This window comes from Erythrolamprus reginae, chromosome 6 (assembly GCF_031021105.1).
Source record: "Erythrolamprus reginae isolate rEryReg1 chromosome 6, rEryReg1.hap1, whole genome shotgun sequence".
Classification (NCBI taxonomy): domain Eukaryota; kingdom Metazoa; phylum Chordata; class Lepidosauria; order Squamata; family Dipsadidae; genus Erythrolamprus; species Erythrolamprus reginae.
In genome coordinates, this window is record NC_091955.1 from 77,563,007 (window position 1) to 77,578,750 (window position 15,744).

At 37.1% G+C, this 15,744-nt stretch overlaps 1 protein-coding gene across 4 annotated transcripts in view; it reads right to left on the reverse strand.

Annotated features, from left to right (window-relative positions):
• Positions 1-15,744, reverse strand: part of BRAF (B-Raf proto-oncogene, serine/threonine kinase) — a 78,217-nt gene that overhangs the window by 16,144 nt on the left and 46,329 nt on the right. For 2 of the 4 annotated variants that reach the window (XM_070756341.1, XM_070756338.1), the window contains exons 8-15: positions 14,615-14,774; positions 13,085-13,121; positions 11,243-11,362; positions 7,942-8,078; positions 7,535-7,652; positions 6,600-6,684; positions 3,647-3,823; positions 373-419 (exon numbers count right to left, since the gene is read on the reverse strand). In XM_070756341.1, coding sequence (XP_070612442.1) covers positions 373-419; positions 3,647-3,823; positions 6,600-6,684; positions 7,535-7,652; positions 7,942-8,078; positions 11,243-11,362; positions 13,085-13,121; positions 14,615-14,774 — 881 coding nt within the window. The remainder of the gene's footprint in view (positions 1-372; positions 420-3,646; positions 3,824-6,599; positions 6,685-7,534; positions 7,653-7,941; positions 8,079-11,242; positions 11,363-13,084; positions 13,122-14,614; positions 14,775-15,744) is intronic. The other 2 variants (XM_070756339.1, XM_070756340.1) reach the window with 1 other exon arrangement.

Here is a 15,744-nt window from a genome sequence, read left to right on the forward strand (position 1 = left end):
CATGAGACACACTGATGTATTTTGCCCTTCTACATTCAAGTCCTATGACATTTTTGCTCTGAAGTTCATCAAAATAAATCAACACATTGATTGTTGGATTTGGAATCACAGGAATGAATAAAAACTTGACAGGATAGACACACTATTCACACTGTTTCCGAGACATATGAACCTGGATGCCCATATCCAAACATATTTAGATGTACAATAATTAGTTAGGCACAGAATATATATTTGCTTTCTTTCAGGTTGAAATTACTCCAATATCTATATGCATGTTCCATTGACCCCAACGATTACTTTTTCCCCTTCTTCTTTTACTCACTTTGAAAAAAAAGGTGAATGATAAAAGTTAGTGTTTTTAAAGGATACTATTACTCTTGAGGTCTCTGTGGATGATAGACTTGGCATGCAAGTAACTGCAAAGTAACAAAACAGGCAGTGAATTGATCATGCCACTTACTTAAGGAATTATCAAAAAGCCAGGTGAAATTAAGTTGTAATAATTTGTTACAGCAAAGTAATCTGCACCTTCCACTCTTCACAATTATAGACAATGTTTTTTAAATCTTTTATTACCAGTTATGTGGGCGTGGCTTACTTTATGGGTGTGGTCTGATGGTCATGTGACCGTGAGCATGGCTTCATGGTCATGTGACTGGGTGAGCACAGCTAAGTTCCCCCTATGACGATTCCTGCATCCGGACCTCTTGCAATCCCCCAAAGGATGAAAGGAAACCAGATTCCATACAGCTCTGAACTCTTAAGGCAAACCAAATACAAGTGGCCTCCTCAGAGCTATTTGACCTGTTTTTGGAATTTTGACACCCATATGCACACACACACACACACGCATGCATGCACACACACATTTATGACCAGTTGCAACATCACACACAGTCATGTGACTGAGGTTTTCTATGTTTCTGCCAGTTTTCAACAATTCCTTCTGATTTCCATTTAAAAATGCCCATTGGGGAAAATGGACTTGTTTAACAACCACAGTGTTCACTTAATGACCACAAGGTTCATTTAATAGCCACACTGTTGCCTAACTTAGGGGTCTGCAACCTTAAAGAGCCATTTTTCTGTTTCCTTTTAAACAGGGTGGTGGTGGTCAAGCCTCTCCCCTGAGCCCCTTCCTGCATCAGGAGGTCCATGCTCTTCCCGCTGCTGCTTGGCTTCCTTAATGCATAGTGGCAGCGGGGAGGTTTTTTTTGCTGAATTTTGCGATATGCCTGTTGGCTGCTTCTAATCTATAGTTTTCTTGTGAGCACAACATGCTAAACATGTTCTACAGATTAGAGGCAGCTGGCAGATCGCTGGCTTACTTGCTCTGCTACTTGCCGTCCACAATGCATATTAAACAAAAGAAACCCCTGTCCCCTGCATTGAAGAAGCCAAGCAGTGGGATGAACATGGACCTCCTGATGCAGGAAGAGGCTGCCAACGATGTCCTCGGCTGAAGATGTTGTGAGTAGGGAGCCTCAACCCCTTCTGGGCATCATTGGCCTTTCTCCTTGCTCTCTCTCTATCTATAGGACCTGATAGACTATGTACTTATTAAAAAAAGCTTTCCACGGCTATAGCTGAATGTCTAAGCACAATCTTTGAAAAATCTTTTAGGACCAGTTCCCTACCCAACCTATGGTCACTAGCAATGGACATACCTATCTTCAAAAAGGGAGATTCCAACCTAGTTGAAAATTACAGACCAATCTCTTTATGCTGAAAAGAGACAGAATCAATCATTAACCAATCCATTACCCTCCACTTAGAAACAATCTACTCTCTAACAAACAATTTGGTTTCAGAAAAAAATTAACCTGTAATCTACAACTTCTACACTGCAAAAACATATGGACTACAAAATTTGATCAGGTCGAAGCAGTAGATGCAATTTACATAAAGCCTTTGATTCTGTGGTACACAACAAAATCCTATGGTATCTCTGGACCCCTACGTAATTGGATAGCTGTGTTCCAGACAACAAGTGGTCAAAATAGGGAGCATCCTGTCAAATCCTGCACCAGCAGAGTCCTCCAAGGTAGCATTCTAGGACCAACATTCTTAATACTTAAATAAATGACCTTTGTGATCATATTAAAAGCAACTGCATTCTCTTTGCCGATGATATAAAACTATTTAACACCACCGACAATGCTGTTACCCTTCAAAAAGACCTTGATTTTTTTTGTCAGAATGGTCAAACAATTGGCAACTCCAAATCTCAACCAACAAATGCTTTCTTTTACACATTGGCAAATAGAATCAGGACACAAAATACAAGCTGAATGGACAAGACCTCATAGATGATCCTCACTATGTCAAGGACCTTGGAGTATTAATCTCAAATGATCTAAGTGTCAAAGCCCACTGTAACAATATCGCCAAAAAGGCATTAAGAGTAATAAATCTAATCTTGCACAGCATGTTCTCCAGCAATATTACATTACTAACCAGACTATACAAAACATTTGCTAGACCAATTCTTGAATACAGTTCATCTTTCTGGAACCAACACTGCATACTGAACATTAATACAATTGAGTGTGTCCAGAGATATTTCACACAAGAAAAGTCATGCATTCCTCAGAATACCTTATGCCACCAGACTTGAAAGTTTGGGCTTAGACAATTTAGAATTATGCTGCCTTCGGTATGACCTAAGCCTAGTTCATAAAATTATCTGTCACAATGTCCTGCCTGTCAATGACTACTTCAGCTTCAATGACAACACATGAACACACAATACCATATTTCCCCGAAAATAAGATCTTCTCTTATATTTTTTTGAACTCTGAAATAAGCCGTTTGGCCTTATTGCCATGCACTTGAACGCCCAATTGGGCTTATTATCAGGGGATGTCTTATTTTGGGGGAAATAGGGTACATACAAACTTAAAGTGAACCGCTCCAAACTTGACTGCCGAAAATACGACTGCAGCAGCAAATTGGTCAATGGTTGGAATACACTATCTGACTCTGTGGTTTCATCCCCAAACCCCCAAAATTTTAACCTTAGACTGTCTACTGTTGACCTCACCCATTCCTAAAAGGTCTGTAAGGGGCATGCATAAGCACACCAACATGCCTCTTGCCCCGTCCTAATTTTCCCTTTTATTCGTATTCATTTCATGTATTCAAATAATGTTTATACTTTTATACATTATCCAATATGTGCTTGACAAAATAAATAAATAATAAATAGCCTCTCCTTTATACTTGCTTTTTATGACCCCCTTAACCAATGTTGTCTACTTTAAAATTTCATTAATCCCAGCATAAGCTATTTGAGTTGTCACAGCAATTCTCGCTAAAGGATAAAATTTATAGTTTTAATTATTTCTATATGTCTATTATGTTGCATGAATTTTTATTTATCTTTTTGGCCTTTGACCATCTAGCAATCAATCAACATACTGCACAGATTAAAACTTCCAAGGATTTGTTTGTGTTCTATATTTATAGATCCGTTTCCTGAAACTCAGCAATAATGTGAAAAATCAACATATTTGATTTTTTAAATTATCATCTTAAATAAACATAATCTCCATTGGTTGAAACTTCCTATGAATTATTTCAGCATAGAGAACTTATTCAGGTTTCCTGCTCCATATTGCTAGGCAAATGATACCCAACTTACTCCATTCCTTGTGCTGTCTGGCGTGCAATATCAATCAGCTTGATCATTTCAAATTTAGTTTCGATGATGTGTAGATGGTGATAAAGACTGGACCCTTCACACCACTGTGTAACTATAGCAAGTTGTGGCTTTGTTGAATACCCCATGAAAAGTAATATATTCACATGTCGTGTTTTCCTATGGTGTTGGAAAAAAGGAAAACTTAAAATTACTTTGCGGGGAAAAAACCCAGCAATAACATGCTATTCTAGAGATTAAAGTTTTAAATCAGCACTCACATAAATCTCAAATCACATAGTCTGACAGTTTGTTCTTCATTAGACTGAATTAGATGCCACTAGAATGCCAACAAATGAAGTATGGAAGAATAAAATTCTCTTACTGGTGCTTATAGAATGCTAGCACTGTTGTTTTGCATGGTTTCCATTTCTAGATATACTTGATCCGTTTTTCATTATTCCTTGTTTTTAAAAGCTTAGCCACCCAGAGATATTTTTTGTCTTGTTCTAAGTAGCTCCGTTTTTGTAAAATACCTGAGCAATTATTCTCTCAATTCACTATTTAAAAAGAAGTGATGGACCAGAAGGACAAGATCCATTATCAGTATTAAGAGATTAAGAGGCGTGGTGCTGCAGTGATTAGAATACAGTATTGTAGGCCAGTAGTTTGATTCTGAATGGCTCAAGGTTAACTCAGACTTCCATCCATTCAAAGTTGGTAAAATGAGGAGCCAGATTATTGGGGGCAATATGCTGACTCTGTAAATCACTTAAATAAGGTTGTAAAGCACTATGAAGTGGTATACAGTGTTCCCTCAATTTTCACGGGGGATGTGTTCCAAGACCGCCTGCGAAAGTCGAATTTCCGCGAAGTAGAGATGCGGAAGTAAATACACTATTTTTGGCTATGAACAGTATCATAAGCCTTCCCTTAAGTTCTGTTTGGGTCGTATGTGACCCGAAGCCAAGTTTGAGTCCCTGTAAAAAATTTTCCCTGCATATCTGAAACTTGAAATTTCATGACTTTTCATCATTTCAGGGGTTCTCTCTATGAGAATTTTTTTGGGTGGGTGGGTGGGGTTTCTTTCTTCCTGAAAAACAAAAAGTCACACTTCTTCTGTTCCCGGGTCACCTGACCCGGACCGAAAACTCTCCATTTGAAGTGCTTATGTTTGGTCAATTTGAATACTTTTTTCACTTGGAAAGTAGTCCGAACATTTCTGCACACAATGATATGAAAATTGAAATGAAAAAAGTAATTCTTATTGGTTTATTTTGCTGATAGAATGCGTGCCCCCCCCGTTTTTGTGAAATATTTTTCAATTTATGGATAGTTTAGCTTGCAAAATGTGTTCAATTTTACTAAAGTTGGTGTGGGATTGGTAGTTTGAACATTTCTGAATGTAAGAAAAATATAAATGAACTGAAAGAAATATTTCTTATTGGTTGTTTACAAGCATAAATAAGCCCCCCCCCCCCCCCTTGGCTGCTTGCAAACATTTTCACTTTATATTTACGCAGGCTTCAAATCCGAAATATTTTTAATATCATGCATTCATTTACTCATTTTAACATGGCTGATCATCATAAAAAATATTTGTGGGGGTGCGGGAAAAAAATTTTTCTGGGCAAAAAAAAAAATCACGTTGACTCTGTTTCGGGTCATATAGACCCGGACCAAAATGATTTTTTTTAGGTACTTGACTTTGGTCTTTTTGAAAACTTTTCCCACTGGAAAACTAGTTTGAACATTTATGAACATAATGATATGAAAATTGAACTGAAAAAATTGAGGCTTATATTTTTATTTTGATCAAAAAGCCCCTCCCCCCATGCTTTCTGAATTTTTTGTCAATTTATATTTTTTTAGGCTACAAATCTCTAAGGAATATTCCCCCAAAAGTTTTGATATACTAAATTGAACAATCCTAAACATAAGAAAAATAGAAATGAACTGAAAAAAATGATTCTTATTGGTTTATTTTTGAATATAAGACCATATTGTCTTATACTCGAGTATAAGCCTACTCGAGTATAAGCCTATTTGAGTATAAGCATGGGGGCCCATTTATGAGCAAAATAAACCAATAAGGATCATTTTTTCAGTTCAATTTTCATATCATTATGTTCAGAAATGTTCAAGCTACCAATCTCACACCAACTTTAGTAAAATATAATGCATTTTGCAGGCAAAATTACCAATAAACCTAAAAAAAATTCACAAAAACGGGGGGGGGGGCACATTTATGTGCAAAATAAACCAATAAGGATTAATTGTTTCAGTTCAATTTTCATTCCATTGTGTGCAGAAATGTTCAAACTTGTTTCCAGGCGAAAAAAGCTTTCAAAAAGACCAAATATAAATACCTAAAATGATCAATTTGCAGTCCGGGTCAAATAGACCCGGGAACATAAGATTAGGGAGTTTTTTCGAACAGAGCAGCAGGGTTAACACTTTAAACACCTAAATTGCAATTTCCCATTCCCTTAGCAACCATTTAGATTATTACTCACCATGTTTATTTATTAACGTATATTAAAAAAATATTTATTAAAGGCGGACAAAAGTTTGGCGATGACATATGACGTCATCGGGCGGGAAAAAACGTGATATAGGGTAAAAAACATAGAAACATAGAAGTCTGACGGCAGAAAAAGACCTCATGGCCCATCCAGTCTGCCCTTATACTATTTTCTGTATTTTATCTTAGGATGGATATATGTTTATCCCAGGCATGTTTAAATTCAGTTACTGTGGATTTATCTACCACGTCACCATGAAGTATTTTTTAATTAATATTTTTGAAAAACCGTGGTATAGACTTTTTGTGAAGTTCGAACCCGCGCAATCGAGGGAACACTGTATAAGTCTAAGTGCTTTTGCTATTGTCTAAATGAATTCTTAAAAGTTAGTGGTTTTTCTGGTTGTGTCACCTGTATTCATATAATCTTACCTGAGAACTCCTACTTCATTTTTAAAAGCCTGTAGTTGCTGAGGAGTGGGAGCAGTAACATTCAACATTTTCACTGCAACGTCACCTTAAAAAAGAATTTCAAAAAGTAAACTATAATACTTTGCTCAAAAATTAAAGTGTGTTAAGTGTATATAACAGATTAATACTGACTGTCCCATGTCTTATTAGACAGACATGCTAATGAAAAAAAACCAAGTTAGTGAAGGCTCACTTAAGATTTCTGACTGGCACTCTCTTCTTGCACTGCAAACTTTTTATGAAGTCCTTTTCTATTTTTTATGTGATTTCACTGCACAGCATAAAAAAGCTGCTGAAGAAACAAGCTTTAAAATACCATGGGAATATTGTGATTTTTCTTTAACAATAAAAGTAGAAACTAGTGTAGTGGTCAAGTAGTGATTAACTATTACTGAAATGGGAAGTTTCAGCAATGGTCCATTCAGATCGAGGAAGTCACTTTGTACCCAGGATCATATAATTAATAGGCACTGCTCTGGGCACTGAACTAAAGCATCATTGAGAGCCAGTTAGATCTAATGGTTAAGATGCTGGCCTAGAAACCAGGAGACCATGAGTTTTAGTTCTGCCTTAGGCATGAAAAACTGGCTTAGTAACTTTGGGCCAATCACCTAATAGGGTTATTGTTTGTGGGGGAAACAAAGGGAGGTAATATTAGATATGTTTGTCGTGTTGAGTTATTGCAAACAAAAATAAAGGTAGAATAAAAATCAAACAAAAAAAATAAAATATTTGGATACACGTTAATCAAAAAGTGAGTTTTTATCTGATAAAAATATTTTTGACAACTTTCAGAATTATAGTTTTGCAAATCCTTAACACAAAGAATCTGCTGGGATTTCAATACTTGTTTTAAATACTTTGGCTCAGAAACAGTTGCTGCACTAGTTACATACCATGCCATTTTCCTTTATAGACTGTCCCAAATGAGCCAGAGCCTATCCTTTGTCCAACTGTGATCTGGCCATCTGGTATCTCCCAGTCATCACTTGAGTCTCGTCGACCTAGGGGTTTCTGCAAAAAAAAAAAGTGGTAAATCTTTTTAGTAAAAAATATATGCATGGTGAATGTGAATGGCATTACATTTACATTTTTAAAAAAACCCAAATTTCCCCAAATCCATATTATAAGCATAGCACACCATGTTATGTGAAACCAAGTTTTGAACATTGCAGGTGCATCTGCATACACAAAGAAAGAAAGGCTGTGGCCCTTTGATCCATACTTAAAGCAATCAAGAAACTTGGCTTACATGGTGAGTCTCAAATGGGTGCTTAGTTCAATAAGCTAGTTTTGTCCTTACCATTCTGGTTCGGTCTTCAGAAGATGATGAGGACTTCCTCTCTCTCTGAGGCCCTGGGGATTTCTGTAATGCTTTCACATTAGTGAGAGATCCAGGTAAAGACGCAGGTGGTGTGGCAGACAATCCTGTAGTTGAGCCTACATTTGTAATTAAAGGTCAAAAAACAGCTCCAGGTTTTTAAGGACTAAGATACATTGACTTAATTAGCAAGCAGTAATTGCAAAGGTTGTGTATAAGATGCAGTATTTCTAAACACAACACACAATTAAGTGTAAGGATTTAGATTTGCAAACCAGATGCATTTAATAAATATTACAGGCTGCAATACTAGCTCAATTTAATTATAGAACTTTTAACAACAGATGGAGTTAGAATATGACTCTAATTCATAAAAGAGGAAAGGACAAATTTGCACCCTTTAGAGTTTTCAGAAGTGGCTAAATTATAGAAAGATACTGGATTCAGTATCTTTTTATAGTTTAGCCACTTCTGAAAACTGTATGTAGTTCTTTACACTGTTTTAAGGGTTTTTACTTCTTATATTACTTTGCTTTTTCCTGAGCCTTGTTTTAATTTATTTCCTTGTTTAAATTATTCATTCCAAAAAGGAATATATAAGAAGCTAGATATATTAAAAGAAAGTAAATTTTAAGACAATAGTGAAGAGATATTTTTGATGGCCCATAAGCAGAGCTAAGCATAATTTTCAGACCTCTCTCTTTTGCTTTTGACTGAGTACAGTGATACCTCGTCTTACAAACGCCTCGTCATACAAACTTTTCAAGATACAAACCCGGGGTTTAAGATTTTTTTGCCTCTTCTTACAAACTATTTTCACCTTACAAACCCACCACCGCCGTTTTTGCGCTGCTGGGATTCGTCTGAGGCTCCCCTCCATGGGAAACCCCACCTCCAGACTTCCATGTTTTTGTGATGCTGCAGGGGAATCCCAGAAGCGCAAAATTGGGTGCTTCGCTGGCAACAGAGGCTCCCAGTGAGGGGAGCCTCAGTGAAATCACAGCATCGCAAAAACACAGAGGTCCGGAGGTGGGGATTCGAGGACTTCAGTGTTTTTGCAATGCTGTGATTTCACTGATGCTCCCTTCGCTGGGAAACCCCACCTCCGGACTTCCGTTGCCAGCGAAGCACTCGTTTTTGCGATGCTGGGATTCTGCTGCTGGGATTCCCCTGCAGCATTGCAAAAACACAGAAGTCCAGAGGTGGGGTTTCCCATGGAGGGGAGCCTCAGGGAAATCCCAGCAGTGCAAAAACGGGCACTTCGGCTGGCAAAAGGGGTGAATTTTGGGCTTGCACGCATTAATCACTTTTCCATTAATTCCTATGGGAAACATTGTTTCATCTTACAAACTTTTCACCTTAAGAACCTCGTCCCGGAACCAATTAAGTTTGTAAGACAAGGTATCACTGTATTTGGAAAACTATTTTCTCACTGGTTTCCTTTGTGTGTGTGTGTGCATCTTTTAGCTTATTTTCCCAATGCCCATAGAGCAAAAAGATATATTTCTTTCTTCACATATATTTTCAGATTTCAAGAATATATTCTGCAATGCTATACAGATATTAAATTGTGTGTGTGTTTTTATAATTGTAAAACAGGTTTAGTGGAATTTAAAATTTTAAAGGCAAGGTAGGGAAGAATATTTCTCTTTCTCCTTTCCAAATTATTTAAGATGGCAGTACAAGACAGGCTTAGTTTCCTAAGCAGCCATACAAATATTTCAAGGAGAAAAGGGTAGAATGTTGGAATAAGACCCAGTACAGAATTATCTATTCCAATTTTCCTCAAATGAGCATCTTTCAGATGTTCAGAGAGCTTAACTATCAAAATTTCTGGATAGCAGTCTTGGATTACACTTTTTGGAAATTTTTGGATACAGCTCCAAGGTATCTGGAAGATTCTGTGTCAATGAAGTGATATTTAAATGCTAAAACTGAAATCTGTTTATATTTATTTATTAAACAAAGCCATATCTTTTCCAACAATATAAACTAGAAACATTTAAATCTATGACAAAGCAAGGGAGTATGCTTAAATAATGCCTGTTCTTGGTTTAATTGTTTAAGCTGCTTTATTCTAAAAGGTATTTGTTTTTAATTTTATAACTAATAAGGTGAATAGACTTTTCTAGTAAATAAATTGTATAAACTGAAGAATTACATTTACAAGTCTTTCTTTGTACAAATTGTACAGTAATATGTTGTAGTACATCATTACTTTATGAATATAAAGTATATCAATATTTTATGCTTCTGTTTATAATTTCTGAACTATAATTTAATCAAAGTGGGGAAAACCTTTTCTAATTCCAATCCTGAATTGTGATACTGGTGTTTTGTCCAGAATATTTTTTTTTGTATGTCAATAATCTCAGGTAAAGTAGAATATTACTATATTTTGGTTCTCAAAACTGATCTTTACTTTAGCTGAACCATCCTACACAATAAAAATATATCATTTTAATTTACAGATTAGTCACAGCTGTAAGATATAATTGAGATAAATCATATTCCAGATAATTAACAAAATTGCTAGCAGAATCGTTAGCACTGCAACAGATTTCTGAAAGACAGTGTTAAATAGGATTTTGCTCAAGCATTAAGTTAAAACTGACAGACAATAAAATCAGGTATGTCAATCTACTCCAAAATCCTGGAAAGCCTCAAGATCATGCACAACAGTATGGTCCTGCTGGAATCCAGGCAGAGTTGTCAACTTCTCTTCTGAAGTTCACTTCAGCATCTATGAATTAATTGGCTGGAGGGCCAGCAAAATGGCATAATTTTTATCTTATAGAATATCTGCTTTAAAGAAAAAACAACAGAAACCTGGCCAATTTGACCCCCGCCTTTTTTGTATCAGTTGGCAACCCTACTTCAGAAAAATCTGAATAAAGTTTTGCACAGATGTTAATTATCTGCAGGACTTGTTCTGTCCTCGTTTTCATACTGTAACTCAAGACCTTGTAAAACAAGCAGTACTTCAAAAGAAGGTAGTCCAAAAAACCTTATTTCTATAACGTAATGCTCCAGCAGCTTTATGACAGATGTCCAACACAGAATAATTTGTGAGTTTAATAAGAGTGAGTGACTATTAAGTGAAAAAAGCACATTCAAAGCATTCCAGCCAGGCTAAGCCAAAAAATAAATAAATTAAAAAAATGATAATGTTTTGATAAACTCACACACTTACATACACACGCTGTGAGGGTGAGGCACAAACAGCATCTGTGGTTTTATTTAGTTTGATTTGGGTGAAAATGAGAAAGAAGAGCCCAACTACCTCTGAACACTGGGCCAGGCTCAAAATCAAACACTATCTCACTGGGGACAGAATGGAGGAGGGGACTGGGAGTCCGGGATTGGTATTTCCGAAGGCAGCGCATCAGCTGGTTCATAGGGGCTGTTAGAGAGAAAGAGACGGGCAGGCAGAGACAGGAAGACAGACACACAGAAGAAATGAAAGTCATGGGACATAACTGAGGTGCTTAAGACTCCTATGCACAGACTGCTTATGATTTTGCAGGGCAGAAACTTGTGATTCCATTTCAAAAACAAAATACAGCATATTATTCAAAAGGCTGGGAATTGGTAAGCCCCAAAGAGAGCCTACAGACCAGAATTTAAAATGACATACTAGTACACAACACTTAAATGTTGGACAGAATGGGCAAAACAGTTCCAAAAGCCACAGCTCCCTAGACATATGCAATTGTCAAATGGGCAATGTAATGGGCAGCATTCATGGCTTGAAGTCATACCTGCAGTCTTAGATTTGCAAAGTAGTAGCCAGTTTGTTAGATGCAACTGGGAAAGTGGGGAGGGAGAGGAAACAAAATCCTGACTAAAAACTGAGTCTCTATTAAATGTTATAGTGGAAAGCATAGGTTGCAAATGTATTAAAAAGAAAGAAAACAAACAAACGTCATGGAAAGCAAAAGGGCCAGCTGATTAAGGATACATGCTTTCCTGTACTGCATGGTACAGCCTGCATCATATAGTCAAATGATAATAGCCAAATCAAAGCATTAAACAAAGCTTATCCTAAACAGGATCTGTAGCTATTGCAGCAACACCCACCAAAAGTGTGCATGTAACAGGGTGGGGAAAATACACATTTCCCCAGTTAAGACTTTTCTCTTTGCTAGACTGCTGATAAAACCTGAAGCGACTTTTTCCAAATTGGCAAAATTCCAGCATTGCCTGCCCATGGATCCTAGCATTACAATCTGGAGATGCCAAGCTTCAGAAGACTGTGGTACATTCTTACAGCATGGGAGCATCATGCATGCCCACATTTTTTAAACATATCAAAAGTAAGAGCTAACATGATGACTGGATTGAGGACGTCTGCATTAATTAACATTCATCATTCATTCTAGAGATGAATGAATTTGTAATATCATTCATATTGTTCATTTTACAGATTAAAAGCACAGAAAGTATAAGCATATCTTTCTTTATCCTTCATGCTTATTTGGTAAGTGCCTGCAACTGATCAATGTTTGCTAATGAGTCTCTTTGAAGAGCTGTTCAGAGTTGTTTATCATTGATTAATTGGCCAGTTTTAGCAATGGAATTTATTTATATTCAGTATACGTGTGTGTATACATGCACACATACTCTAGAAGCCTGGAAATACTCAATTCTTTTTCAGCAAGAATGTACATAATATTTCCAGATGTTATGTTTTTGAGAAATATAGGTATTTTCTAGGATGCTGTTATTGCATAGTCCTAACTTGCCTATTTAAAAATTGTTCTACCTGACAGAAATCTTTAAAAATAATCATTTTTAATATAGCAAGGTTTATGGTTTTTATGGTACAAGGAGGAAGAGGATCAGGTGAAGGTCTGTTGCTTTCTCTTATTTCTGATTATCTGTTGTTATTGGTTTGTTTTTTAAAAAAATACTGGCTACCACTTTGCATATTGTTCTCATCTTCCCTTCACCCACATGCAAATTGGTGATTTTTAAAAATAAGACAATGGACAAGCAAGTACAACTGAATTTCATTGCACTACTTATATTTCTCTCCTGTGTCTGTATTTTGCAAAAGGGAGGTTGTATAAAGGGGAGGAGGCAAAGCAATGCATTGGGTATGCAAGAGAACAAAGTAACTTACCTCCCTCTCCTCGCAACCCTTGATCTCTAATCAAGTCCTACAAACCAAAAACAAAAACTATATGCACCTTATTTATGCATTACATATGTTGCTTGTCATTAGTAGGACTGGTGATATAGCACATTTTCCCCATTAACTAAGAAAAGCATACTGAAAGCAGCTGCAAAGATACAGCATACTTTATTAAAAACCTATAAAATAATTCCTTATCTGCCTATAGCTGAGATTTCAAATAAAGAATGTTTGAGCACTTTTGAGTCTGGAAGTGAACTATCAAGCAGCAATTTGGAGAATGGCTTGGTCTAATAGATACTATAAACACTGTTTTAGACAGGCAAGGAGGAAAATGAAGCCTACTGATTGGAGATACAGGGAAACAGTGATAATCAATTAGCAGTGTTAAATAGCCAAGGTGTTAGCATATGGACCAACTTCCATTAATGGAAAAGTAGCAAGCTTTTTAATAAAATACTGAACTATCAGGCAAAATAAAATCAACAGTTAATTGGGGATAGATTTATCATTTAATAATGCCAATCAAAGGTAAGCCCCTTACTCTTACTTTTTCAAAAAAAGTCATGTATTCTCACTAACTACAGTGCATCAGAGAAACTACTATCACTGGTTGAAGTTATTTAAATAAAAAAATCATGATTCTTATAGTACGTGATGAATCACAAGACATTCACTCCCGTCAAGATATATTTACAGTCTTTGTCTAGATCTATAGCCACACTATTTATGGCTATATTTATTTATATATTTATATTTATTCAGCTGTGGGAGGGAAATGCTCTTTCCACATTTTTTTCTGTCTGTTTTGAAGACTCTTGATAGTTTACATGCAAACGCATTTTACCCATTTGTTTATTTATTTATATCATGCTTCACAATTTATCAAAGAACTAGCTGTAATTTAAAAACAGGTCATGTGAGCTTACCCTTAGAATCAATATCTGATTTTACATTTAGAAAATTTAAATCAGCATGATCTATTAATATCAATATAGTATATGCATGATCCCTAAATAGACTTTTTTAAAGATGTAAGAAACTCATCACCGGCTCAAGGTTGACTCAGTCTTCCATCCTTCCAAGGTGGGTAAAATGAGGACCCGGATTGTGGGGGCAATATGCTGGCTGTTAAAAAAGTGCTATTGCTAACATGTTGTAAGCCGCCCTGAGTCTAAGGAAAAGGGCGGCATAAAAATTGAATAAATAAATAAATAAACTAAGAATTATTACAAGAGTTCTAAAGTACTCTTAAATTCTAGCAGTGTATGTGGCTAAATCTTTTCAGGTTCAGAGGCTGTGTGAGTGTATGCCTTTGAAATAATTTCCTAGACTAGTAAAACTTGTTTCCATTTTTCATAACCATTATGGAAGACAACAAGTAGATTTTATTTATAAATTGGAAGAAAGTACTCAGTTGTCCATAGAATTTTTCTTGCTATACCTGCCTCCAAATGTTCAGAATAAAGGAATAAATACAGCAATTGGGGGGGAAAAAGTGGTTAGTTTGGGACTTACATCAATATTGACAGGCTCTATTGTATTGATGTGCACGTTGGGGGCAGATGATGAGCGATCACGTTGACCAAACTGATTTCGATGATCTTCATCTTGAGGTCGGAATGACTGAGGTATTGGAATGGATTTTGAAGGAGATGGACTGGGGAGAACTGGTGGGCTGAGAAAGTCAAGATGTTAAAAAACAAACAAACCATAAGATCTGCAGGGTTTCATTTCACAGGTGTGACAAAAACAACTCCCACTGATCCGTATCTCACAGCAATTGTAAGAAATTTCCATGCATTTTACAGGCTTCTGACACAGGACTATGACCAATGTTCTATTTTATATTGTGAGATAGTTGGTGAACACTCCAGGGCAAGTTAAACTTATTCCTTCACCTGCACAATTGTCTCACTAGAACTAGGAAACCAGAGTCAGATAGACAGGCGCTGGGAGGTAGGTTGCTCCCTTGTCATGGTCAGATCATTTCCTGTTATGGCTTGACTTTATGACACCAATCCCCCACCGCAGGGAGGTGGAGCCATTTAGGTGGTTCTGCACCAAATGCCTAATGGACCCAGAAGGGTTTCAGAGGGTGTTTGGGGAAATACCGGACTCGCTTGTCCTCAATCTAGCAGAGTCCCTGGTGCTAGCCTGGAATAAGGCTTCATTGGGAGCCCTTGGATGGGATTGCACCATTGCGACCTCTCCGTGGCAATGGATCCCGAAGAAATCTCCACCACATGCCAATTCAGTGAAGCAGTGGATGTAATGTGCTGTTGTCTGGAGGCTGTAAGTGTCCGGATGGGCGTTAACAGGCTCATGTTCATCCTCAACAAGACTAGGTGGCTGTGGGTATTGCCTCTCAAGGACAGTTCCATCTGGCCATCTTTGACCTGGGGTGGGGGAATACTAACCCCTTTGGAACAGGTCTGCAACTTGGGGGTCCTGCTAGACCCACAGCTGAGATTAGAAAATCATCTCTCGGCTGTGGCTAGGGAGGCTTTTGCAGAGGTTCGCCTAGTGCACCAATTGCAGCACTACTTGGATCGGGATGCTCTTCTCGCAGTCAGTCACGCCCTCATCACCTCGCGGCTCGATTACTGCAATGTGTTCTACATGGGGTTACCCTTGAAAAGCATTCG